We start from the raw sequence: 27,929 nt of genomic DNA on the forward strand, positions 1-27,929 counted from the left end.
TGAAGTGGATTTGAATATTAGGTTTAGCTCTGAGTTTGAAAGTAATGTTTTTGGTTAGGACAGAGAATGAGAGATGATCAGATTGCGTTTTTCATGTCTCTGGGTCTCCCTTCCCTTCACATTTAGAATAGAATCTGGATTCCTCACCCTGCTTTGTAAGGCTCTTCATGCTCTGGGTCCTGTGAACCTCTCAGAGCTTGCTCCTTCACTCTGTAGCCAGGATACTGGCTTCACTTCTGGTTTTCGAATGTGGCGAGATTGTTCTCTCCTGAGGGCCTGACCGTTCTGTCTCTTCACCCCCTGGTCCCTGCATGGCTTACTCCCTCATTTATCTGGTTCTCTGCTTGAATGTCTCTGAAGACGGTTCACTGATGATTCTATATAAAATAGTGCTTTCATCATTCTCTAAACCATTACCTACTTTATCTTTGTAGGGTCCTATTTGTCACTACCTGAAAGCACTGTGTTTTATGCATGTAGTTATATAAACATTATATATCTGTTTATGTGTTGGTTGTTTGACTCCTGCAGTAGAATGTCAGCTTCAAGAGGGCAGGGAATGTTTCATGCACATCAAACAGTACCTGGCATAGTGTAGACTTTCAGTGGATACTTCTTATGTGACCGAATAATGGAGTTTGTATTTAAGCATGGCATTAGAGTATTCTGGAAACATTCATGTTTATTTTCTGTTTGTATTTTTCTGGTTTTCCTGCTAAAACTGAAAGCAGGAAAGGGAGGCTGAGTGTAGCTGAAACCACATCCGCCCTCTGGGCTCCTCTCTGCGTACGGTACTCTATTTTTGCCTTCAGTGACAAGAGCCAGAAGGAGTTTAAATGCCTCCGCCCAAGAAAGAAGCATCTATCAGAATTTCCAACATCGGCTTTCTTTCTTTGGGGGCCCTTAACAGCCCGAACGTGTGTGGATTAGCCTTTCTTTGTCTCCAGCAGCATACCTGGTGAGCAGCTGCTTACAATGAAAGTTCCCACCCCCCCGGCCTCTTACACCCCATGTGATTGGCTGGGAGCGTAAGCGGCGAGGCCTCCAGAGTGAGGAGTAGACTAGGACAGTGTTCCAGAGGTCAGAAAGTTTTGGTTTTCTTCCCTGTGTGTTTGAGGGTATAAGATAAATCGTGACACCTAAGAGGAGAGTGAGAAATGTGCGCCAGTGTCGTGGTTTTATGAGACTCAGTGATGGGGTTCTCTTTCCCCTGGTGATTCTGTCAAGTGGAAGGTGAGAAACAGGCCGGCCCTCAGCTCAGGTGTGTGGAATGTCTCATAGTTTAAGAGGTCGAGAGAGCTGCTGCCTCCACGAGCAGCAGCAGAACTACCGGGAGGACACACCAAGGGAGAGCTGCTGACGACGTGTGCAGCTCAACACTGCGGACAGGTTACTTGATGGCTTGGAAAAGCGAAGAGCTGGCAGGTGGTACTGGGGGTGGAAACCCGGGTAAGCAACCTGTATACAGGACCAGGGGTGAGAGTTTCTCAGTGTTTTCTTTTTCTCTCCAGTCTTGAATCTAAGGCAGGCTCTCAGGAGAGCTGTGTCCATGGTAGCTAAAGACCAAGGGGAGTTCCTCCATCTTTTTAACCAGAAGACCAGGAAAATGCAAGCTGGAGAGGATGGGGGGAGGTCCCCTCCTTCCTTTGAATCGTGGGTGAATGGGATGGGGCAGCAGACCCTTTGGAGAGCCAGGCTGGCTGGTGGTGCTGGCAGCTGAAATATAAGTCTGTCTTTCTGGCCAGAGGAACCAGGAAACTGGGTTCCTGCAGTCCAAAGAGCGTGCGAAAATGTCCGTTTTCTTTTTTTCCTTCTCTTTGTTTTGCTCTTTGAGGGGCAGTGTGGGCAGCCAGAACTATTAAGAGAAACCCGACCTTTGGGCCAGAGGGTTGGGACAGTCCTAGAGAGGAAAGAGCTGGAAGGGGATCCTCTTGGAGCATGAACCGGCCACTCAGAACTGCACGTGGGGCAGACAGACGGGAAGCAGCAGTGGAGCAAAAACCTTGAGAACTGTGATGACACTGAGCTATTGCCCACAGAGGATGAGACAGAACTTACTGTCTGAAGCCAACCAGATCGGTTGCCTAATAAAACGGAACAAACAAAACCATAACGTTCTCCAGAGGATTTTTAACGGGACCCAGAGTCTAAACAACTTCATATTCAGAATGTTATTCTACATCCAGAGTTTTACAGTATACCAGGAAAATGTGACTAATTCTTGAGGCAAAAGACAATTCACAAATGCCAGCCCCATAGATGACTCAGATCATGGCATTCTGAGCCAGAATTTAAAGCAACCGTTATAACCCTGCTTCCTCCATGAATTAAAGTATCTTGATATGAATGGAAAGACAGCCATTCTTCTTTTAGAAGAAACCATAGGAGGAAATGTTTGTGGTCTTGGGTTAGGCAAACATTTCTTAGATATAGCACCAAAAGGATGACATGCAAAAGAAAAGAAATAGCTAAGTTGGACTTCCTGAAAATTAAAAACCTCTGCTTTGGGAAGGATGCTGTTGAGAAAGTAGAAAGATAAGCTACACAGGGGTATGTGGGAAATTGCTGTTTCCTTCCATGTGGTTTTGCTGTGACCCGAAAGTTACTAAACCCTAAAGTTAATAAAGCTTTATTAATAAAGAATAAATTCTATTATTAAAAAAACAAGCCACAGATTTGGTAGAAAATATTTTCAAATCACATATCCAGCCAAGGGATTGTATCCAGAAAATATATAGAGCTCTCAACACTCAGTGCGAAAGTAAATAATTCATTAAAAATGGGGAAAAGACTTAACAGATGATATACCCAGGAAAATAGATTGATGGCAAATAGCACAAGGTGGTCAACGGCATTTGTTATTAGGGAAATCCAAAGTAAAGCCACAAAGAGAAACCACTTTATATCTGTTGTTTAGTCACTAAGTGGTGTCCCAGTCTTTTGTGACTGTAGCCCTCTAGGCTTCTCTGTCCATGGGATTTTAAAAAAAGAATATCAGAGAGGGTTGCCACTTTTTTCTCCGGGGCATATTCTGACCCACGGATTGAAATTGCATCTCCTGCATTGGCAGGGAAACCCTATGTCTGTTAGAATGGCTTCAAAAAACCGACTATCAAATCCCAGCAGTTTCTTATCAGGTTTTCATATGACCTAGCAATCCCATTCTTAGGTCTGTATTTACCCCGAAGAAATGGAAACTCGTATGCTTGAATGTGTATGGCGATTGTTTATTCGTAATTGCCAGAAGCCAGAAACAACCACAGGTTTCTTTAACTGGTGAATGAATACGCAAACTAGACAAAGGACTAGAAGTTAGTGGTGAAAAGTGATGAGCCACTGTTACTCCGAACAGCATGGATGAATCCGCTGCGAAGGTACTAGGTTGAGAGAAGCTTGGAGGGTGGTGTGACGGAAAGCTTTGTCCTGTATCTTGGTGGTGGTAGTTATCTGGACTCCATTTATCTAAACTTTGTATTTTAATCTATGGAAATTGATAAAAGGGAGTAATTATTGGAGACCATCTAATTAGAGTTTTTTATCAGATCCTAAAAAGATAAGTATTGCAGACCAAGAGGGTGATTATTTTTCACATGACATACTTTGGCATTGAGGAGGTCACCAGCTTTCTTCAGTGGTGAGAGGAGAGCTTGTCTATTCAGCACACTGGTGACCCTGTGATGTCTTTCCAAGTGAATTGTGTGACTCAGGTAACAAAATCTACCACTCTGGATCTTACTGCTTTTTGAGTGACTTCAGGACCATTAGAAATAATAAGAGGCATTTCCCTTTTCCTTGTTAACCTTTAATGCAATGAATTGCTGTGAATATCGCCTGAAGGCTGGTCTTGAGGGTGGTGTGCAGAAAGAAGCAAGCTTTATCTTGCATTTTCTTTGGGACAGACCCAGGGCCTTCTTCCTGTCCCTTCTGTTCTCGAGGGCTTTCCCTGAGTGCCCATTCAGAACTGTCTTAATGATACATCACGCTCCCAACATTCGCTTCTCTTCTTGTCAAAACTGTGATGGTGACTGTGTTGCTCTCAGGGGAGGGCTTTGAATTTCAAGTTGCTTTCGTCAGTGTGTTGCCTCTTTAGACATACCAGTGGGACTACTCTTTGGGGGCAGATGCGCCTTTTTCTGCCGAGCATATTACGGGAAGAGACAGCATTTTCCTTCTGCTAAGGTTAGAGCTGATGTTCTAAGAGGCTTTTCATATTTATGCCTCTTGAGAGTTTCAGTGGAGATTTTCCACTCACAGGTCGCCCTGTTAGAGGAAAGCAATACTGTGAGTTTAATTTGTGCTTCCTTCACAAAAGGAAGACCCACACTGCTGGTGGGGATCAAGACAAGGTGGAATTCAGCCTAGCTTTGCATTTCTATGAGGCGGAGAGAGTCTCTCACTTACAAAGAGGAGGCACCAGTAATGTCAGTACTGCTAGCTCCAAGAGAATTCTACCACACACGGTTATTGAGGCTCACTGTGCTGCGGCCCAGCTTCAAGGCACTCAGCTTGTGTGCACTCCATAATCCTGGTCCTGGGGTTTGCGTCTTGTCCTTGTGGATTGAGAGCTTTGAGAAAATCCACCTTTCTCTAATGCCAGGTAAAAAGCTCTCTCCCTTCCTTACAGGTCTTTGCTGCCCTTTCTTTTAATTAAAGTTTTTTCCTCCCTAATGTTGGGAGAGCTTCCTAAAGGTCACACTTGAAGAGAACAGAAGAGAAATGCAGATTATAGCATGCTGTCCTTTCACGGGGGATATCATCTAGCGAATTTCTCTGCCTCCGGAAAGTGTGTTTTCTTTGTCTCATTTCTCAATTTTGGTTAAAGCACAGTGGGTGGGAAGGAAAGGGTCTTTACTGATATGTACTCATGATGTCATTATGTTGATGGCAGAGGAACAGAAAAGGCAGTTCAGCCTGAAGAGAAGGGCATGGCAGCTTGAGCGTCCTGCAGATGCCATGTGGCAAATGCAGGCCTCATGGTTAACGCAGGCACTTGTCTTCAATGCCCTCTACAGAATACTTGCCTTTGAAATCTCTAAATATGGTGTTGAAGTCGTCGTCCGAATTCTCAGGGAGCCGACTGACTGGGCCTGCGTCCTTTTCAGGTTAATGCTGTTGTGTGTGAGTGCTCTTGAAGATAGAAGATTGTCGTGTTAAAAGAAAAATCAGCATGCCCACAAAAGAGAACTGTTACGCATTGTGTACAGATTCTGTTCATCAGGGAAGAGCTGAGTGGGAGGACAGATTCAAAAGATGAGCTTCAGATGGTAGGAAGCAAGCATGGAAGCGTACATCGGCTCATCTAAGTGTCAGATAAGACATATGCACCAAGGACGACTTTTCAGGTGATTCATCCCTCCTCATTTGGTCAGTGTGTGTACAGGCTGCCCCGCATTATATATGGTAGGGACTTAAGGGAATTCTCTTAGGTCCCTTTGTCCTTTCATGTGAAATGGCAAATTAAACAGCTCTCACTGAGTAGGGCCTGAGTTAAGCCCTTGTCTTTAGAGAGAGAACAGCTAAAAAGTGTTCTTTTATCTTGGGAAATTTGACCTAGTTAAGCTTATAGGTTTTTGCTTATAGGTTTCAGTCAAGGGCTCTGAATGAGGTGACATATGGAACTTGTATGAAGGCACACAAATTTCTAGCCTCACAGCTGTAACTTTGAAAGTCACTATGGCAAGTGCCGTGAAAATTGTAGTCTGTTTGAGTTGTGAGGCAGTGTGAGAAGTGTACTCTACCAGATGGTGGCAGTCATTCTTTAATTAACAAGGATAGACAGCATAAGATTTAAATCACACCTGTTTATAGTTTTTTTTCACGTTTTATCAGTCTCATCCATTGACATCATCTTTTATTTCAGTTTCAACCATTTTTGCAAATGTTAATCAACTTCCCTGTTAAATATGCATGTTTTTCTTCATGTTGCTGATTATGTGTGTCTTCCGCCAGTCTCTGATCATTTTTATTGCTTTTAACTATAAGTGACTTATTACTATCAAGCCATTTGCCCATTCTATGAATCTTGCTATTTCCAGTGATTAACATGAACAGGTTACCGTGGATACATTTTTGTGATCCTTGTGTGGTTGGTAAGTTTTGGGAGTGGATATGACCTGTTTCAACTGTATTTCATCTGTATACATGTAATTGATTATGTGTAAGTAAGGTCTTCTCTGTCTTCCAGGGCTTCTTTGAGATTAAAGATAATTTCATGAATGAGTTTTGATAGATACAAGGTGGTGTCATTGATGTAGGAAAGGTGGTTTCACACATCAGCTGGTTCTTGAATCATCAGTTTCTGGCTGGCTACATCTTTTCTGTACAGTCATGGAGAATTTTAGAAGTGTAGAATAATCAGTGATAATGATTAAGGAATTAGAACTTTGTTGTTATGAAGGAGGAAATATGGTTAATTTAGGTAAGAGAACACGCAGACCCAGGTAGACAGGCCCAATGTGATATCTACATGATCTTGCTTGAGGGCAGAAGGTGGGCCAGGGCTACCCAGGTTCTTTCTAGATTGATAATTCTTTACTAATTAAGTTCTCTCTGGTGATTTGAAAGTTTGGAGAGTGTCTTAAAGTTGGCCAGATAAACAAGAGCTATTTAGTGGCCTGTGATTTTTCTGGAAAGTGGAAGGTGATGACCTTGAGACCTCAGTAACTAAGGAAACCAACCTTGAGTTGATAGAGAAGTGAGGTGACAATTTAACTGAGACAGAGTCGAAAAGAATCTGGCCTGTAGAGAACAAACTAGAGGTTACTAGTAGAGAGAGGGAAGTGGGGAGGGGCAAGACAGGGGCAGGGGTTTAAAAGGTATAAAATGAGCTACAAACAAGGATATCTTGCACAGCAAAGCGAATATAGGCAATATTTTACAATAACTAAAACGAAATGATGGTGGTGATTCTAGTCGCTAAGTTGTGTCCAACTCTTGCGACCCCATGGGCTGTAGCCTGCCAGGCTCCTCTGTCCATGGGGATTCTCTAGGAAAGAATACTGGAGAGGGTTGCCAGTTCCTTCTCCAGGGGATCTTCCCGACCCAGGAAGTGAACCCAGGTCTCCTGCGTTGCCAACAGATTCTTTACCAACTGAGCTGCGAGGGAAGCCCCATAAATGAAATATTAACCTTTCAGAATTGTGAATCACTATGTAGAGTACTTTAGACTTCCGTAATATTGTCCATCAACTATACTTCAGTAAAGACAGGTTAATTAAAACAGGAAAACCTGGCTGTTTGCAGTGTTACACCCATGCAGGTAATCCCTGGGAAGACTGAACAGAGGCTGATGTGCCTGAAGTACCGCTTGCTTCTTGGGAAGAGTGAACTGTGGTGGCTGTGGTGGCGGAGTATGTTTTGTACACTGGACTTACCCAGGGACGCTCAGTCTACACGCACTCTACATATGAAGGCTGATGATTTTTGTGTTCAGAAAACCTCTTAGTCAAATGTTTTGATAAAGCAAAGTTTTTATTTGAAGGCCTTTTGGTTGGATTTCTAGTTATCGTGTGATTGAGATCGTAACCATAGCAAGAAGCAAATTGTCTTGGTTATAATTATGTTTAGTGCCTTTACTAGAAAAAACCATTGATGTTAATCGAATTTGTGGAATTTTACCTGAGAGTTGGGACTTACAGGGTGGATTAATTTGGTAACTTTTAAACCTGTTTTAGCCTGAATTCCTAAATGGAGCTCACGTTGTAAAGCAGATAAAATGAAACGGATTCATTCTATTGCCACCCAGATCCTCCTTGCCATAAGGACTTCCATAAAAGGACTTACACAAAAGATAGCTTAAAATCACCAGCGGGCCCAGTGAAAGTTACTGCAGCCCAATTTCCCAGACTGCTCTTAAGTCGTGAAAGCAATAAACTCTCGAGCTCTTAGGTGGGCTGCCAGCACATGGTAATTAGCTTTCTCTGCCTCCTGTTTTTAGGCAGTTTTGGAAACAGTTACACAGGTGAGACAGATAGAAGGGCTTGAGAAGAATGTAAGGACTAGTAGGGTCGCAAGGAGAAGGAAATGGCAACCCACTCCAGTGTTCTTGCCTGGAGAATCCCAGGGACGGGGGAGACTGTTGGGCTGCCGTCTGTGGGATTGCACAGAGTCGGACACGACTGAAGCGACTTAGCAGCAGCAGTGGGGTCACAGAGTTGGACACGACTGAGAGACTTCAGGACAGGACAGGAGGGTGGAAGAGGAGCCCTGTGGAGAAGTGTCATTGAACAGCTGCTTTGAAGGTGGGATTACCATTTTCTGTGTTCTCAGAGGCCTCTTCCCTCTCTTCTTTCGAATACACTGATCATAAGGAGGGACAAGAAAAGAGGCTGTATACAGTTTTTGTGCTGGAAAAACCGTGGAATTTCAATACAGTCTGGATCACTTTTTTTCCCGTTCTTAATGGCCACAGTAATTTGGAGCTCTAACGCTATGTACATTGTTCTGGGCTCAGTAAATAACATATATATATATGCCATATATTATACTTACTAACTTTTTCAAATATGATCATGCTCCAATATGTATTTTATTTAATACACAATGATAAATGGATATATCCTTCTTGGTATACCTGTATACTATGTACATAGTATATTTTTTATTCAGTCATTTATTAAAATTTAGCTTCTTGAAATGATATTAAAAATTATTTTTGCTAGCACTTTTAAAAACTTTTTATTTTATACTGGAGTATAGTTGAATATATATATATATATAAAATCTCACTTGTTCCCTTCTGTGGTATAATAACATTTTGTGAGGAACAAACAAGGTTGTTGAAAAATGTGTGATTGACTCTTTTCAACTTCCTTATTAGGTTCAAAGCAGGAAAGCCTTTTCTATACTCATTTACTCCAGAAGAAAATAGAACAGGGACCTTCAGAAACTAGGTTCCTGAGTATAAAAGGCTTTAAAGAGGATATGTTGTCTAGGTATGTATTAGTAGGGTCTCAAATTATACTGGCTTATCTGCAAGCTCTTCATGATAAAGATAATCCTTAAATACTGACTGTTTCTCTTTTGGAAAAAGGAAAGTAAGAGGATGTTTTAAAAATAATGTCGATCAAACATAGTGTTCATAGGCTGGCCAATTAAATTTAAGTTGTTGTAAATGAATGTAAATTATTGTTAGAAAAGTAGGACCTTCAGTGAGGAAATCTTTTTATTGGTTCTGCTGTGTATATTGGTACCTTTTGTTTAGCTGTAGCCATTACTGAAAATGGGGTGTTGAAGTCTCCAGATATTATTGCTGAACTATTAATATTTCCCCCATAACTCTGTCAGTTTTTGCTTCCTGTGTTGTGAGGGCATCTTGTTAGCAGCATATGTTTAAATGTGGTTATCTTTCTGATGGATTGACCCTTTTATCATTGAACAGTGTTCTTTGTCTCTTATAACAGTTTTTCCTCGAAGTCTATTTTGTCTGAAATTTGTATAGCCACCCCAGTTTTCTTTTGCATACTATTTGCATAGAGTATCTTTTTCCATTCTTTTACTTCATTTTAATGATATTTTAATCTTTGAATCTAACATATTTCCTGTAGACAGCATATAGTTGGATTTTAAAAGAATCTATTCTGTTTCTCCCTTTTTCTTTCTTTAATCTATTCATATTTAACATTATTATTGACACAGTTGGGTATCTATATCTGCTGTTTCACTTTTTTCCTTCCACAGATCTCGTGTGTATCATTCCTTTATTCCACTCTTACTGCTTTCTTTTGCACCAAGTGAATATTTTTAGTGCAACAGTTTAATTCTTTTAATTTTTCCCCCACTTTTTAAAGAAGTTGTTTCCTTAGTGGTTGCTCTAGGGCTTACCATGTATATTTTAACTTAGAATTTTCATCAGCTAAGTTAATTCCAGTGAGATATAGAGATATTACTCTAAGAGAGCTCTATTCCTCTTTCCCCCCTTTTTGTTGTTCTATTGTTTTATATATATTACATTCATATGTCACAAAGCTAATAATATTTTGTTATAATTATTACCTTATATAATTTTATATCTCTTAAAGAATATGAGAGAAGAAAGAGGAGTAAGCATATATTTATAGCTTTTATTGCAAGAGCCTTATTGTTGGGTTTATTACATACCGAAATATAATTATGCACTTAGTATTTTATAGTTGCTTTTAAAATCGGTTATTAAAGGAGAAGCTGATTTAGATATATGATTTGCAAATATTCTCCCGTTCTGTAGGTTGCCTTTCACTTTGTTGGTGGTTTCCCTTGCTGTGCAGAAGCTTTTTAGTTTGATGTAATCCTACTTGTTTATTTTTGTTTTTGTTGTCAAGTCCAAAAACTTACTGTCAAGCAGTTTACCACCTATGTTTTCTCCTTATGGTTTCAGAGCTTACATTCAAGTTTTCGACCCATTTTGAGTTAATTTTTGCATATGGTGTAAGATAAGGGGCCCAGTTTCATTCTTTTGAACGTAGTGCGCCAGTGTTCCCAACACCATTTGAAGAAGAGACTGTTTTTTCTCCATTGTATATTCTTAGCTTCTTTGCCATAAATTAATTGACCATATGTGTGGGGGTTATTTCTTGGCTGTTGATTCTGTTCCATTGAACTGTGTCTGTTTTTATGCCAATACTATACTGTTTTGATTGGTATAGCTTTGTAATATAGTTTGAAGCCAGGAATTGTGATGCCTCCTTCTTTGCTCTTTTTTTCAAGTTTGCTTTGGCTATTTGGGGTCTTTTGTGTTTCCTCACAAGTTTTAGGATTGTTTGTTTTATTTCTGTGAAAAATGCCTTTGGAATTTTGATAGGAATTGCATTGAAGCTGTAGATTGCCTTGGATAGTATGGACATTTTAACTATTCTTCAGATTTATAAGCATGAACTAGTTTTCCATTCATTTGCACTGTCGATTTCTTTCATCAGCGTCTTGTAGTTCACAGTATACACCAGACATTTCATAATAATGTTTATGTAATGATGCCTTCCTGTTTAGTTTTCACATTGCTTTCATCAGTATTTTCTTATTTGTTCTGCTCTTTCTCCCTTCATGGGATTTTGCAGATTTTATCCTGTCCCAGATTTTTGCAAAATGAAGTAAACATAAAATCTCTAGGAGTTTTTAAGATATATCTTTCTCTAAGTTACATCAAATGTCTTCCAGACTGTATTACTTCTTACTACCCTCTTGTGATGGAGGCTAATGATGACTCTTGTCTCCACATTTAGGTGGAGATAATGAGATTCTTGTTCGGTGATTCTTCTGAGTTGGGGATTAGTGAGTCATTCAGCAGCAAGGCCCAAGCTATTATAAACACTTTGTAAATATTAAATGATGGTGATGGCAGGATCATTAATTCTATCTAGATCTCCAGTCTCTCATTTCAGTGCTTATTTCTGGTTAATAGTTCCTTGGGTGTTTCAGATCATAATCCTTTCACATCGAACTAATTATTTGGCTCAGGTTTACATTTTGTCATGGGCTATATCTGTGTTCAAAGTTTGCTACTAACTGGAGAAGCCTCTCTGAACTCTCCTTACCCAGTGGGTCAACAAAAGAATATTGAATTTTCCCAAATTAAACCCTGCAGATACTTTCAGCTGTAGTCTACCTACCAGATTCTCATCAGTTGCAAGGTATTTTCCTTGACATGTTCCTGATATTGGTTATTTATATAGCAGATCTCATTCAGTCACTTATCTTTAATTTGCCAGCATCTTTTGGTTCTGAGAAGCTATCAGGAATGTTTCAGGCAGGTTTGACATTAGGTTTCACATTAAGTTTCAGGCAGCCTTCAAGATCTCTAGATTATAACATGGATTGCCATCTTTTTGTGCTGTCCAGGAGGTTCATGATGACATATGAGGGCTGAAAGTGATCTTGAAAGGTTGCTTACTCCATTGCTTCATGAAAGCTTATGAAATTTGATTCAGGCAAGGATTATTGACTAGTTTTAAATTTGATATGTGAATGGTTGATGGGCAACCTGAAATTTGTAGTGGACCAAAATAACACCACACGGATAATTTGTTTGATGCAACAGGGAAAAACCTCACTATGGTGGGTAGATCAGGCTTCATGATACAAAATCATTGGTTAATCTTAGCTTTTCTAATGTTGGGACTTCCCTGGCGGCTCAGATGGTAAAAAATCTGTCTGTAATGCAGACCCGGATTTGATCTCTGGGTCAGGAAGATCCCCTGGGGAAGAGAATGGCTACCCACGCCAGTATAGTTGCTTGGAGAATTTCATAGACAGGGAAGTCTGGCGGGCTACAGTCCATAGGGTCGCAAAGCATTGACATGACTGAGCGACTAACACTTTCTGCTTTCCCACTTTACTCATGTTGGCTCAGCCATTTATCATATGTTATTCACCATCTGTGATGTATTTTAGCCAAAAATGTTTAACTCAAGTCTGTTGGGCATTTAGATTTAAAATGTTTTTTATCCACTATTTCCTATAAATTAATACACTAACGCCACAAGGAAATAACCAGATAGAACGTGGGTCCTTTTGCCTTCTTCAGTAAATAAATATCATAAAAATAGAGGTTGTGGTAGATTCAAAGAGACTTAATAAACAAGCAGTGAGATATAATGCATGGTCTTGAATACTGTCTTGGAAAAACCAACTCTAAAGGAAATTTGGGGGATCAGTTAGGGAAATTTGGACGTTTCCCTCTATAGTCTGGATGCTATAGAAAATGAAATTTACTGAAGAGCAGAGGTGGAGGATATTGATGAAAAAGTCTGGTTACCAAAAGTATATATAAATACAAACATTGTAAAAGATCTGAAAGAGTGTACAGCAAAGTGTTTGTAGTGGTGTGCCCAGGTGATGGGAACCTGGGGTTTTTATTTTTTGGCTTGTCTCTCCCTCCTAATTTTATGCAATATACATGTCCTGTTCCTGTGTCAATAAAAGTGTAAAGTCTAACTCATCTTGTACAAATGGATTATTTTAATGTTTTACAAGTTTTATAGTATTTCATAAAGATTTTATAATCTTTGGGCTACTCGTTTGAATTGTGTCTTTAGGTTCTATATGCATCTTTTTTAGTTTAATTCTTATTATGGAAAATTTCAAATATGTACTAAAGTAGGTAGAATTATATAATGAATTTCCATATACTTATCATCCAGCTTCAGAAATTATCAATTATGCTCAGTTTATTTCATCTTTACCCACCAGTACTCTCCACCTATGATTTCGAAGCAGGTCCTACATCATATCTTTACATCAATAAATAGTTCAGTGTTTATTTCTAAAAGATAAAATATTTAACAAATAGTTCAGTTCAGTCGCTCAGTCGTGTCCGACTCTTTGCGACCCCATGAATTGCAGCACGCCAGGCCTCCCTGTCCATCACCACCTCCCAGAGTTCACTCAGACTCACGTCCATCGAGTCAGTGACAAATAATTATATCATACCAAACAATAAGCAAATAAAATATTCCCTTCATATAAGAAAATACCTTGTTATTGTTCACATTTCTTCAATGGTATTAGAAATGAGTTTTTTCTAGTTAAATTGTTTGATATATATATTTGGTCATGTCATGCAGCCTGTGAAATCTTGGTTCCCTGACCAGCGATTGAACTCAGGCCATGGCAATGAAAGCATCAGTTCTTAACCACTGGACTGCCAGAGAATTCCCACGAGTTATATATTTGGATCAGAGTACAAATAAGTTCCCACATTACAGTAGCTATGTGTCCATTAAGCTCTCTTAATCTATAGGTTTTCCCCGCCCTTCTCCCACCATTTTCCCCTTGTAATTTATTTATTGAAGAAACTAGACCTTTATCTTTTGTAATTTCTCACATTCTGCATTTTTTCTGCATGCTCTCTCAACATTTTAATGCCCAAGACTGGAAACTGTTGTCTGGAATGCATCTGAGCAGGGCTCCCATTTAAAGCTTATAAAATGTACTTATGGGGTGTGTTTGTAAAATCTGTAAATTGGAAGAAGTGATTTTCGCCTTTAAGTCTTTTGCCTGTGACTCTTACAGCCTTGATTATTTCAGTGAAAAATAACTCTTGAAATAGGATACATTCGGGTAGACTTTAGAGATTCAGTCACACAAATTTTAGGTAGGAACTCATCAGATTTTCTTTTGACAGCAAAATGAAAAGTTTGCCCAGAAAGCACAATGTATGATATAATGGGGTTCTCTTAAAATACTATTTAATGTTTTCAGAGAGCTTGGCTTATATAATGTACTCTTTATCGTGATACTTATGTACTGTGTTTTTGTTTTGTTTTTAAACATTTGTTGCTAAGGCGACTAAGGTCAACATTTCTACTGCCAGGTTATCGATTTGTCTCTAATGATTGCAGATCGAAGATGACAGTGATGCAGAGACCTACGGAGAAGAGAATGAAGAACAGGGAAATTATTCTAAAAGGAAGATAGTCTCTAACTGGGATCGCTATCAAGATACTGAAAAAGAAGTTGATAATGAAAGTGGAGAATCACAGAGGGGGACAGATTTCAGTGTTCTTCTCAGCTCTGCAGGTATGAATCCCAGCTGCATACTGCTTAGTGCTATGAAAGTTGCATGGACGTTTATATTCCTTTTTAAATAGCATTTTAATAACTAGCATTCATTGTTTGGATTTTAAGTCCAGGTAAAGGACAGTATCTGATGGTTTGTAAGGAAACAGTGATATTTCTTTCAGTGGAAGCCTTGGGTTTCCACATACTGATGTAGGCTGACTTAAGTTCTGGTTGAAATGGGTAAAAGGCTTTATGGGAATGAAATGCTCAACTGTGCCCCGCTAAACTGGATAGGCTGAGAGACAGAAGTGTTTTCTTTGATTTCAGAGGAATAGGTACTTAAGTTTATACAAAGCTTTATTATGTTTCTAGAATATATGTTCATTCTTCTTTTATAGCCAGGAATATACATACTAGTGGGTAGGCACACGGAGCCATGTGTACCTGAACACCAAACTTTTTTGCTTTTGAATAGTCTTCTTTATCAGTAAGGTGAAAAACTCATTACTTCTATGACCATCTGTTTAAGATTGACTCCCTGGAGTGATGCACAGCAGTGTGAAGCTGGAGAGTAGTGGCCGGAAATGGAGCAGAGCTGGTTGTACAGAAGGCTATTTGCTACCAGGCTACGGCCTAAGAATTGAAGTGACGAATGGCGGATAGATTGTGGTTTTCAGGAGTTAGGGATGAGGGAGGCTGGGGGATGCATATGCCTTGCAGCACTCATATTGATCAATATCTTGATTGTGGTAGTGAACACACAAACTTATACACACACTCATAAAACACACAAGTGAGCACAAATAAGACAGGGGAAGTCTGCATAAAATTGGATTCTATGTCAAATGTCAATTCCTGAGTGACATATTCAACTATATAGTTTTGAAAAATATTAGCATTGGGGCCAACTATATAGGAGATCTTGTTGTATTATTTCCTATAACTATGTGAATTTATAATTGCCTCAAAAAATTTCCAGATTAAAAAAAGTAACGGATGAAGCTGTGAGAAGCAGAGAAATAAGTGACAATAGTATTTTCAGATAGTTGGTTTTAATTTCCCTCTTCTTCCCAGTTTTTATGTTGCAGTTAGGTTGTACCTTTTTTTCTCATCTACCTGTATTTTTAAATGCCTGTACCAAACTAAGAATCATAAAGTGAATTCTCTTCTAACTTAATAGAATAAACCCTTTGAGTAGGAAAGGAAGAGGTAAGGGGAGAGAGAATTAGATTTGAGTAGGAGAACAGACGGAAAAGGCGATGGCACCCCACTCCAGTACTCTTGCCTGGAAAATCCCATGGCGGAGGAGCTTGGTAGGCTGCAGTCCATGGGGTTGCTAAGAGTCGGACACGACTAAGTGACTTCATTTTCACTTTTTACTTTTATGCATTGGAGAAGGAAATGGCAACCGACTGCAGTGTTCTTGCCTGGAAAATCTCATGGACGGAGGAGCCTGGTAGGCTGCAGTCCATGGGGTCGCTAAGAGTCGGACACGACTAAGTGACTTCACTTTCACTTTTCACTTTTACGCATTGAGAAGGAAATGGCAACCGACTGCAGTGTTCTTGCCTGGAGAATCCCAGGGATGCGGGAGCCTGGTGGGCTGCCGTCTATGGGGTTGCACAGAGTCGGACACGACTGAAGCGACTTAGCAGCAGCAGCAGCAGCAGAACAGATTCAGCCTGGGGTCATTATGTTTATGCCAACAGCATCACCCCTTTGTGTGGTTGGTGGCGTCCAACTTGCTGACTCTTCAGTGATGGGTTTTTTGCCACTCAGATGGGTGTTTCCTTCTTGTCTGCATGTTGGCCAGTTGTGGATTTATAAGCTCTTCAAATATGAGAAAGGTGAAATGTGAGCTGGTCAGTTTCAGGTTTTAATCGGCTGTTTTGCTAAAAGATTTAGGGGGAAAATTGAAGTTGTGCAATAAAGTTAACATGTGGACTACCTACCAGTGGATTTGACTGAATCACTTGTGTAGTGATAAAATAAAATATACAGTATAAATGTTTGAAGGCAATTCAGAATTCTAGTCTAACCCAACTCTTATGTGCATTGGCTTATGATTTTGGTTACTTATTTTAGTGTTTTGTTTATAACTTAAAGCCTGGCATGGTTTGGGTCTCATATGTATTTTTCTTATAGCCTGTCTTTACTCACTGATTTCCTGAGTGGCTTGTTTATCTGTAATTAGTTTCTTGGGAAATCACAGCCATCACATCTTGATATGTGCTTACATTTCTTCCCCACTCTGCTGCTGGTCTATCATTTTCTTTTCACTGCAGTGTAAGCCTGAGAAGAGCTGCCATCTTTCTTCCTCTGGTGGGGTAGGGCTATGTTGGTTTACTTTTGATAAGTGGAGTTCATTCTATAATCATAAAACATTAAGAATGTCCTGTAGATAGGCTGACCATATTCCTTAGAATGATTGTGACTTTTAGTATACTGTCCTAGTTTGTATAAATACATTTATAACCCAGAAAAAATATCATGGACGTGCACATCATGAACTTTCCTGCTGCTGCTGCTGCCGCCGCTTCAGTCGTGTCTGACTCTGTGACCCCATAGACGGCAGCCCACCAGGCTCCCCCGTCCCTGGGATTCTCCAGGCAAGAACATTGGAGTGGGTTGCCATCTCCCTTCCCCAATATGAACTTTCCTAGATACTGCCAAATTGCTCTCCAAAGAGAAGACAAGCTGAACTTTCTAGTTTTTGCCAATATGTAGAGCCGTTATAACTTTTTTCTTTCTCTTTTGGCCAGTTGATTGAGTGGTATCTAGTTGAGTGTCCTTCGACAATTATTGGAGCACCCACCATTTCCAGGTACCATTTCAGAGGATGAGCATACAGAAGTGAAACAGAACAGACACAAATATCTGCCTCATGGAGTTAACATTCTAGAGGGTGGAGACGCACAATAAAGAAAAGGAAACTGTATAAGATATTAAATGGCTATAATTAGGATAGAAATGAAGTGAGGAGGGGCTGTTACCATTTTATAAAAGTGGTCAGAGAAAGTCATACCGATCAGATGACATTTGAATAAAGACCTGAGGAAGGTGAGGGAGCAGGCATTGAGGATGTCTGTGGGAAGTACTCCAGGCGGAGAGAGGAGCAAGTTCAAAGGCTCTGAGACAGGAGTAAAGGAAATAACAGAGAGGAAGCATGGCGGGAGCAAAGTAAGTAGGTAGGCAGTGAAGTCAGAGAGGTGTCACGTGACCAGATCCCATGGAAACTTGTAGACCGTTATAAAGATGTTGCCTCTGAGTGAAATGTGTAGCCAGTGGAGGGTTTTGAAGAGAAGAGTGATACAGCTCACTCTTGTTTTAACAGTCAGTCTATCTGATGAGTTGGAAAAGCCTGAAGATAGATGAGGGAAGGAGCAGGTAGACCAGAGAGGGTATTGGAATAAAGAGGGTATTGGAGTAAAGAGGGTACTGGAATCTCCCATGGGAGATTGGTTCCAGGACCTTTAGCAGACACTGACATCTGAGATGCTCAAGCTCCTTATGTAACAGTCAACTGCTGTTTCTGTGGTGTAGCAGGTGGTATGTAGCACAGTCAACTCCCTGTTTCCGTGGACTCAGCATCTGCAGATTTCCATCTATGGATGAGGAACCTGCAGATATGGAAGGCCGACTGTCATGCAGACAGGCATTGATAGTGGCGGGGGCCAGGGGTGGGAGCTGTGGAGGTGGTGAAACATGGTGGAGTTTTGGGTCTATTTTGGAAGGAATGCTTCCCAGGTGGTGCTAGTGATAAAGAGCTTGCTTGCTGATGCAGGAGACGTAAGAAACATGGATTCAATTCCTGGGTCAGGAAGATCCCCTGGAGGAGAGCATGGCAGCCCTCACCAGGATTCTTGCCTGGAGAATCCCATGGACAGAGGAGCCTGGCAGGCTGCAGTCCATAGGATTGCAAAGAGCTGGACATGACTGAGTTGACTTTGCATGCAGAGCAAGCACAAATGTAGGGTATGAGATTGGACTTGCAGATGTGGGTATGAGATGAAAAGATGCATAAAGATGATGCCAAGATTTCAGCTTGAACAGCTAGAAGAAGGGGGTTAACATTAACTGAGATGGATAAAACCGTAGGAGGTGCTCAGTGTACATGTGTTAAAAGTGAGATGCCAGTTAGACATCTGTATTAGTCAGAATCCTGTAGGAAATAGATGGTACACTCAGTATAATTATAAGGCAGGTTTAACAAAGGAATCACTTACAAAGGTGTGGGTAGGATGTAGAGAAAACAAAGACAGTACGGTATTGGGAGGGCGGGTAAAGACAGAGATGTTAACATCCTTGTTACTAGAATGCTAAAGGAGAGCGTCATGTGAGATGTTTACCTTGAAAGGATGAATCACCTTGGTCAAAAGATGTAGCCAGCAAAGGTGACTCCACCAGGAGAAGGACAGGGCAATAAGTACTCTGGTCTTAGACCCCTTTTTTCCTCCATTGTCCTGCCACGGCTTCCCATAAGCCTAACCTACTGAAAGTCAGAAGGCAAGGAAAACCTGTAGCTGTGACCGGTATAGACCAACCTCTGGACAGAACAGGGAGAAAACCAGTGGAGACTGCTTCTGGACTGGAGCACGGCACCCGGCAGGAAATGCTGGAAATGCCAAGCGAGTTGTTGGATGAAGGTGTCTGGAGTTCAGGACCCAGGTTTGGATAGGAGATTCACATGTGGGTGAAGCCAGCCTGTAGACAGTGTTGAAAGTCACAAGAATGTGTGAGATGTCCAAGGGAATTACTGGCTAGAAAGGTACTGAGTGTTGGGTACTACAGTGTCTAGTGGTTACGGATGAGGAAAAACCAGCAAAGGAGAATGAACGTGTTTCCAGGAAAAAAGAGGGGTCAGTGTCAAATGCAGCTGTCGACAAGCAAGAATTGACAGCTGAATTTACTAGTGATCTTAGCTAAAGCAGTTTTATTGGAGTGGTGGGATAAACTCTTTCTTGCATTTAATAAGAATATGGAAGGAGAGACATGGCAGAGAAAGTATAAACAACTATTAATATTGAGTTTTGTTCTAAAGGGAAGGAGAGTAATGGGCTGATGGGGGAAGTGGATCAAAATGTGTTTTTTAAACATGGGAGAAGTAATTGAATGTTTACTGGTTGATAAAAACATCCAGGAAAGAGGTAAAAAATAATCTGAGAAGAAATGAGAATTGAGGATCTGGGTTCTTTGGTCTACATGGGATGATGGAATCAGTTGTAGAGATGGAGTTGATTGCCCACTGCTAGGGGCTGGGGCAGTTTTTCAGCTGTGATTGGAGGATACTCAGCCTTCCCAGGTGGCGCTAATGGTAAAGAACCCACCTGCCAATGCAGGACACATAAGAGATGTTCCATCCCGGGGTTGGGAAGATCCCCTGAGAAGGGTGTGGCAGCCCACTTCGGTATGCTCGTCTGGAGAATCCCATGGAGAGAGGAGCCTGGTTGGCTACAGTCCATAGGGTCACAAAACTTCGGACGTGACTGAAGCGACTCAGCACACACACACACACGCTGTTTGGGCATAGTTAGTTGAGTAGATGTGATTTGAGGAAGCTCTCTTCTGGTTCTTTCTGTTTTCTTAGTGAAATAAGAAAAAAAAAAAAAAAGAAAGCTATGAGTGAGAGTCAGAGAGGAGATACTGGAAATGTGAGGAGAGGGTAGAAGTTAAGAGATAGTGATCTATAGCAAAAGCAACATCATGGTTGCCAAAAAGAGAGGGGAGGGGTGGATAAATTCGGAGCATGGGATTAACAGGTACACACTACTTTATATAAAATAGAAAAACAGTAGGATCCCACTGTATAGCCCAGGGAACTAGATTCACTATCTTATTCAGTAATGAAAAATCATCTGAAAAATATAACTGAATCACTTTGCTATATACCTGAAATAACATAGTACTGTAATACAACTACATTTCAATAATTTAAAAAAAATACTAAAAAAAAGAAGCAAATAGGAGACCAGGGTGTAGGAACTTGAATGAAATGGGAAAATGTGGTATGGTTGCTGAGAGCTAATGGAGGCCCATTGGACGTTGATGGTCATGAGTCTAAGGTGAGAAAGGGTATGTTTCCCCTCATTCACGTCCTGTTGTCTGGGTGCAAGTATATATAACTGAAGCATACAGTACCTCAGTAGGATTCTTTCTATTCATATAAAGTTCAAACATGAGGAAAAAGAAGTAAATGGTGTTATTTAGGGATGCATGTTTAAATGGTAAAATGAAAATCAAGGAAATGATTAGTATAACAATCAGGACTGTGGTCACCTCCAGTGGAGAGACGAGGGGTAATAACTAGGGGGGGTGTGTGTAGTGGGTGTGGGGAGTGGGGATGAGGGAGATGGCTCTGCTGACGGCTGTATTCTGTTTCTTGATCTGGATAGTAGTTACTTATGTTTGTTTAATCTTTAATTGTGTGTATGTATTGCTTATGTATCTCTATGAGGAAAAACGTCTACAAATGGATTTCTTACGGTAGAATTTCAGACACCGCTGCAGACGGAAAGCAGCCTTTTGAGAGAGGCAGCCTGTTTTTGCGCCTTCAGCCTGTGTTGTCAGCGTGCAGGTGCTTTCTGCGTTGAGTTTCTGGCCAGGGGCTCTGGCATCCCATTTTTACAAATGGAGGATATGGGAAGGGGACTAGCTTGCTTGAAGTCCCACTTTTTCTGATAGGATTGGGAGCCTTCAGATATCTTTTTAGTACTCTCTCTGTAAGCCTTCAGCTTATAGCTAATCATGCTTTTAGCTCTTCTTTTTGAACAATATCCTTGCAATTCTAAGTTATATTTTAAAAGTTTTAAAAAGGGTACCATGCTCTCACGTTGATGCATGAAAACTGAGATCTTTAAGCAATTTTTCTACCTTCTCCTTTTTTTACCCCAAATGGTGAGTTATTAAAATCATGCCATATGCTTTTTTTTTTTTCCCATGTAAGATGCCTCGGATAACAGAGTTGGAAAACTGTTTACAGTGTGAACAGGATGCACTGGGGCAATATTGAAGATAAACATGAGAAAACCAGTCTTTTATGTGCAAATCTATAAGGTGTTTAACTGGGACAAATAAAAATGAAATGATTAGACTACAGTTTGGTCAGCACAGCTGTCTAGGCATGTTTTTATCTGAAGCTATTACAGGAAGGAGCCTGTCTATCCTATGGATGGGATGCTGCCTGATTCATGGGTCATTGAATAAAACCAATTTAGACCTTCATAAGAAGCTACTATCTTATCTTCCTGATAATTTTATGAAAGTTCATTTTGGGGGGGAGGTTTTAATTATAATGGTATTTGATTTCTTTGCTTCTATATCCTCTTGCCAGCAGTTAGACCAAAAAGGAAAAGAAGGCTGTCATTCTAGCACCTGTATTTTTTAATTAAATTTGGAACATTTTTTTTCGGTGAAGCAGCAAGATAGTTGAGTTATATTTGACCTCCTTGATTGAGTTCTTTTGTTTTTCCCTCTTTTTATTTGGTATGTATTTTATTAGTTTTTGCTAACATTCTCATATTACAAAGGCAACTTAGTGGAAAAACTTTTCATTGCTATTTGAATCATTTGAAGTAACACAAGCAGAACTATACATTAAAACAGTCTTTATTTGAAGAACAGAAACAAGTTTCAACCATAGAAGCAAAAAAGTCTTTTCCTTTCTTTTAGCTGGACACTGAATTGGGTCTAATTTGATTTTCTTTTTTTGCAAACCTCCAAAGATAGAAGCAGCTGAATACCTAGAAATGTGTTTGCTGCCCTGCTGGTCTCCGGCACTGTTGTACTTTCTGTTGTTTTGTTGGAGGCTCTTTGACTGTTTTTACTGGTCCAGCTGCCTCATTTTTTACCATGTACACCATCGCTATCAGTTTTCATTTCCTTGCTCTGAAACTGTACTTTTCTTTCGACAGATGCAGCCTATGCTGCTCTAATTGCTTTTCCTTTAAGTCTGTGACCTTTTGATTTCCATTTGTTGAGGGATTCTGGTTGATCCACCATGATTTTTTCAGGGCTGTGTTTTGTAGCTCTCCTCGTACGCCTCATCTCTCTCTCTTGTTCTTTAATTGGAGGTCACCATTATTGGCTTCTTCAGCCTTATCTATTATTTCTATTGCTTTCTCATGAACTGGGATTATATCTCTCTTTTTCACCTTTGATAAAGTCTATCCACGTTATTTCTTTACAGTTTGAAAAGAGGAAGTCTTGATCTTCTCTGTAGGTCAGATCATCTAAGTCATCCAAAAAAATTTCAGAAAACATCCAATCTTTTATTGTAGAGATTTCGTTTCAGCATTTACAGCACTGTCCTTTTTCCTCTTGTTTAGGCTTTAATTTAGCTTATGATTTATTTTGCCTTCTTTCTCTCCTTTATTTATTTATTTATTTCGCAAATTAATCTTCCTTGAAAAGCATTAGATGATCTGTCTTTATACTTTTGGTCAGAGGTCTCTAAACTTTTTAGCAAAATCAGACACTATAATATGAATTCTTAAATGCTTCATAAATATGTTTCTCATTTGAATATTTTGTGCTTGACCTTTATCTACTAATATTTCTTTTGTCACCACAGGTTGTGCCAGTTGAGAATTCTTTCATATAAATGGATCTGTTTTTACATTATTTTTTAAAGTTAACAGTCATCAGACATTTTATACTCATCAGAAGGAGTTTTACATGAAGAGCTTCTGATTTTAGGTTTATCTTTATTTTCGTGAGTTCTGACTTTGACTTTCTTAATATTTCTATTATAAGTTTGTAGGCATTTTGAATTTTATTATCTCCAGAGGTACCCAGCTTTCATCCAATTTGATCTGTTCCTTAAAACATCTATCTCATGGCAAATTAAAGTCATTCGAATAACACTTGGTTTGTTGGTGGGTGTTGGTCCCAGAGCTGCCATTTCTTTACCAGCACCGTTTTTGGCTCTAGTGGCTGTCTTCCTGAGCCTAGTCCTTCAGCACTTAGAGGCAGGGTCCACTAGCAGAGACCACGGTGTCTCAAGTTCATTTTATGAACTGAATGTTTACCTACACTGTTAGATAAATTATTCTTACTAATGAGAGCACATTCTTGAATCTTTTTGGACTTTACTTGTATTCCGGATGCTGTTCTGGTTGATAAATGTCTGACTGTCTGCATCGTCCAGCCTGCGAGTTACATTCTAACAGCATCTGGCATGTTCCTTCCGACTCTCCTGTCTACGCCATCAGTCTCTTTATTCTTGGGGACTGATACTTCCCTTTAAAAAATTACCATCATATAATGGAGGCTTTTGGAAAACAGAGCAAATAAATGCCCATGATCAATGTCATATTTAAGTGGAAGTTGATAAGTTTCTTTACTTACTCTAGAAAGATTTTAAATGAATTATTTTGGTATAAGCCTTTAATGAAGGTCAGAGTAGAACCTCTTCTAATATAAAAGGCATGGAACATGAATTTAAAGCTAAGAGAAAGGCAGATATAACCACAGGATTGTGATAACAAAGTTCTCTGTTTCAGTAAGTGTACCTGAAGTGTCCTATGTGTATTTTGGTTGTAGAGTAGAAGTCCACTGGATCGATGGGTGTCAGCCAAACTGTCTTGGTTCTGGTTGTCACTTATTAACTATATGCTCTGGAGGGAGTGAAACTCTCGGAACTTCCTTTTTTATTAAACTGTGAATTAGAAATAATACCTGCCTTGCTTTAATCCAGAATGGTTGCAGGGGTCATGTAGAATTTTAGACTATAAAGTGGTATAAAAAGCTAAGAATTATTTTATAGGCAAAGACAAGCAAACTGTTGGAGTACAATATATCGTATAAGTGTGATGGTTGAGAAAAGCTAGTTTTGTGTTTGAGGTCGGGCCATTAACATAGGATCATCATTAAAATAACAGCACAATATTGACACACAGAATGTAAAACACAGTGACCGTTAGTCTGTTTTCTCTCTTACGGGATTTGTTGACCTCTTTCAGGTCTCTACAACTACAGAGAGGACACAGGGAACTTGAAAGATGATTAAAAATGGGAAAAACTGGATTTCTGATGAAAGGTTTATGATGCTAAGAAGTCTGAGAAGTGATTTAATAATTATGTCATATGTGTTCCAGGCCCTAAAGACAGTAAAAAAAGCCAAATGCGCTCAACTAAAATGTCAGGGAGATGGAAACGTATGTGTATTTTGTATATGAAGTGTTAACTAGGCATGTAAGGGAGAGTTGTAGAATCGTTTTAATTGGAAATCTTTCAATATAGGTATATTCTCATTTGACTGGGATGGATTCAACAGTGGTCCTTCCTGTTGCACAGGGACAGGCAAGGTGATTTATCAAGGAATATTATTGTCCTTTTTATTTAAAAAATTTTTTTGGCTGCACCACAGGGCTTGCCAGGATATCAGTTCTCCAACCATGGATTGAACCTGGGCCGTGGCAGTGAAAGTGCTGAATCCTAACCACTAGACCATCAGGAACTCCCAAGAAATTTTTTTTTAACCCTATCATTTCATTCTCCTGGCTTCTTTAAATTTTGCAAAGGTTCTATAGCATTTTACCCAAGTGCATTAAGTTAACACATCCAGCATTCTCAGAAGAGTTAGGCTTAAATAAGCAAGAGATGTATGTGTAAATGGATCCCTGTGGCCATTAGTGACCCTGTGACAGCAAATGACCTTAAGCTAAGAAGCTGATGGCAATAAGTACTACCATTTCCTGGATACCTGCCAGGGGAAGGCTCTGTATAAGCCGTGATACAAAGGCTTTTTTCAGTATCATTGATTTGGAACTGTTACTGTAGAATAGATTTCATTATCTCTAGGTGTGTTGAAATGAAGTCTTAAAAAACAGCAGTGTTAAATATGTATAGTATTCACATGTAGCTGAATAAGGATTAAACTTATGCCTGGCTTCAGAGTTGGTATCGTTCCCATTTGATACAGTCCATTAAAATCTACATATATGTCATTAAGATACACATTCTCTTGTATGTTTGTTTCTGCAAAAGGAAGCTTTATTGTTTACACTTTGCAGCTTAGAAGAGGGTTTGTGGCTGGTTAAGAAGTTAAAGGCAGACTCAGGCTGAAGTCGGGAGGCCAGGGAGCTGCAGCAAGTCTTTAGAAGGTGCTGCCCCTGGAGGCTTTCAGTCATGCTTAAGGGTGAGCATTTCAAAGAGGTCTCACCCAGCCCTGCCTCAGGCTGGCCTGAGGAGTTTGTCAGGTGGTTGTCCTTGATAAACTTCACCTTGTGATCCAGGAAGCATTTCTCCAGGAAGTCAGGTGGGCATCTCTGTGGGCAGAACCCAGGGCTTGCAGATTCACAGCAGGACCTGTTTCAGGGTTTCCTCTGGTCTCAAGATCTCTTCCTAGGCACGAAGGCTGTGACTCCACTCATCTTGAGGCAGCTTCTGCATATCCCAGAAGACTCAGCCATAGCCCTAATTTCGAATCTTCTAGAGATGTATGGCACCCTTGCATTTTCCCAGTACCTCTGGCCGGCCACACTTTTGCAGTTGGAATGGAAACCCAGAGAGAGATGTACAGGAAGCCCACAGATGCAGGTTGACCAGGTGGGTGATTGCAGCTTTGACCTTTTTGGAATAATTCTGGTGTATCTGGGAGCTCATGGTTGACTGGGGACAAGGAGCCAACCACAAAACCTGGTATTAACTGTTGTTGGAAGCAAGGGGTGGCATAGAGATGGTCTTGGGGGCTGCAGCTGAAGAGGGGATTGGAGAACGGAGACAAATCTTGGGTCTATCTCACCCAACACTGCTGAGGCAAGAGACAGATCCAAGGACTGCCTAGTGTAATCGATTCTTTTGTTGTTATTTTAAAGTCAATATCATAAATGAATTTGCTGGGAAGAAACTTCAAATGTACCTTTTCCAGTTGAAAGGTGACATAAATCAAAAGATTAGAACACATACAGGATACTGCATTGTATATTCTTAGTGTATTGTCATACTTTTAAGAGAATGGAAGGAATGCTTTCACGTGATTTGTTACATTGGTCTTAGCATTTTCAGTTACCTAAGAATGGAACTGATGCTGATGAAATATTAATATATACTGCTTGATTCACTTGCTGAGTGTGATGTGCATTTCACGAATAGTGAGGATGTCAATTTACTGCTTTTCATGATCTGTGGTGAGAATTACTTTTGGAAATAAAACCTGTATCTTACCTATTTCATTGGCACTTGTGAAAGGGACTTAATAGTCTCTTGGCCATTATTTATCATCCCTTAAATACTGCATCCTATGAATTGTACATGGAGGGAAGTATTTCATTTTTAGTAATGATACTGCTAGTCTCTTAACATCATGAAGTCTGAGGACTTTTTTCCTTCATCTGTTCATCGATTATTTACTAGTGAAGTAGATAGTTTCCGTGGGTTCAGTGCTTCCCTTGAGAAGCGCAGGGTGTGATTTACTGTATCAGTGGGCCATACATTTGGCACTACATTTTGTCTTCCTTAAGAACTGTAGCCCTGGGAAGATAGTCTTCAGTGAAAAGCGACTTACTTTGTAGCCTAGCATAAATCTATTCCAAGTGAGGAAGGTGGTAAAGTTGCAGAATATCTTACATGTGGATTTATTTAATACTAAATGATATGAAGACCCGTTTGTTTATTTGGCTTAAACAATAGAAATTTATTCTTTCATAATTATGGAGGCTAGAAGTCCAAAATCAGCTTATCAGCAGGACTATACTCCCTCTGAGCGCTCTAGGAAAAAACGGTTCCATGTCTCTTCCAGTCTCTGATGGTTCCAGATGTTCCTTGGCTTGTGGGAACATCCCTCCAACCTCAGATCCTGTCGTCCCTTAGTTGCTCAGTTGTGTCCTACGCTCTGCAATCCTGTGGACTGTAGGCCGCCAGGCTCCTCTGATCATGGGATTCTCCAGGCAAGAATACTGGAGTGAATTGCTATTCCCTTCTCCAGGGGATCTTCCCAACCCAGGAATTGAACCCAGGTCTCCTGCATTGCAGGCAGATTCTTTACCATCTGAGCTACAGGGAAGCCTGCCATCTTCACTTGAGGCCCAATTATTAATTTTTGATATTTTAATTTTCTAACACTACTTAGATTTTTCAGAAGAGTTGCAATAATATCCTTCACCTAGCTTTCTCTGATGTTAAATAACATCTTAAACATAGTACCTTTATCAAAATTAAGAAAATCACATTGGCACACAACACACTTCATTTGAATTTCCCTGTTTTCTCCCCACTGATGTTTTTCCTTTGTTCTAATACAGGATACCACATTGCGTTTATTTACCTCCTTAGTCTCCTGTAGTTTGTGACGTCTTTCAGTCTTTTCTGGACTTGATACTTTTGAAGAATAATGGTTAGGGATTTTGTAGCATGTTTAATTGGGGTTTTTCTGATGTTGACTCATGATTAGACTGAGGTTATGGATTTGGGGGGGGATACCACAGAGGTGATGTGCCTTTCTTGTTGGCGCACATGAT

The 27,929-nt window shown here is 40.1% G+C and overlaps 1 protein-coding gene and 1 pseudogene across 1 annotated transcript in view; one reads left to right on the plus strand and one right to left on the minus strand.

Moving 5' to 3' along the window:
• Window positions 1-27,929, plus strand: part of AVEN (apoptosis and caspase activation inhibitor) — a 195,995-nt gene that overhangs the window by 28,293 nt on the left and 139,773 nt on the right. Inside the window, exon 3 of the mRNA XM_069597510.1 lies at window positions 14,313-14,490. Coding sequence (XP_069453611.1) covers window positions 14,313-14,490 — 178 coding nt within the window. The remainder of the gene's footprint in view (window positions 1-14,312; window positions 14,491-27,929) is intronic.
• Window positions 22,309-26,076, minus strand: LOC138444013 (lupus La protein homolog pseudogene; annotated as a pseudogene).

Source organism: Ovis canadensis, chromosome 7 (assembly GCF_042477335.2).
Source record: "Ovis canadensis isolate MfBH-ARS-UI-01 breed Bighorn chromosome 7, ARS-UI_OviCan_v2, whole genome shotgun sequence".
Lineage (NCBI taxonomy): Eukaryota > Metazoa > Chordata > Mammalia > Artiodactyla > Bovidae > Ovis > Ovis canadensis.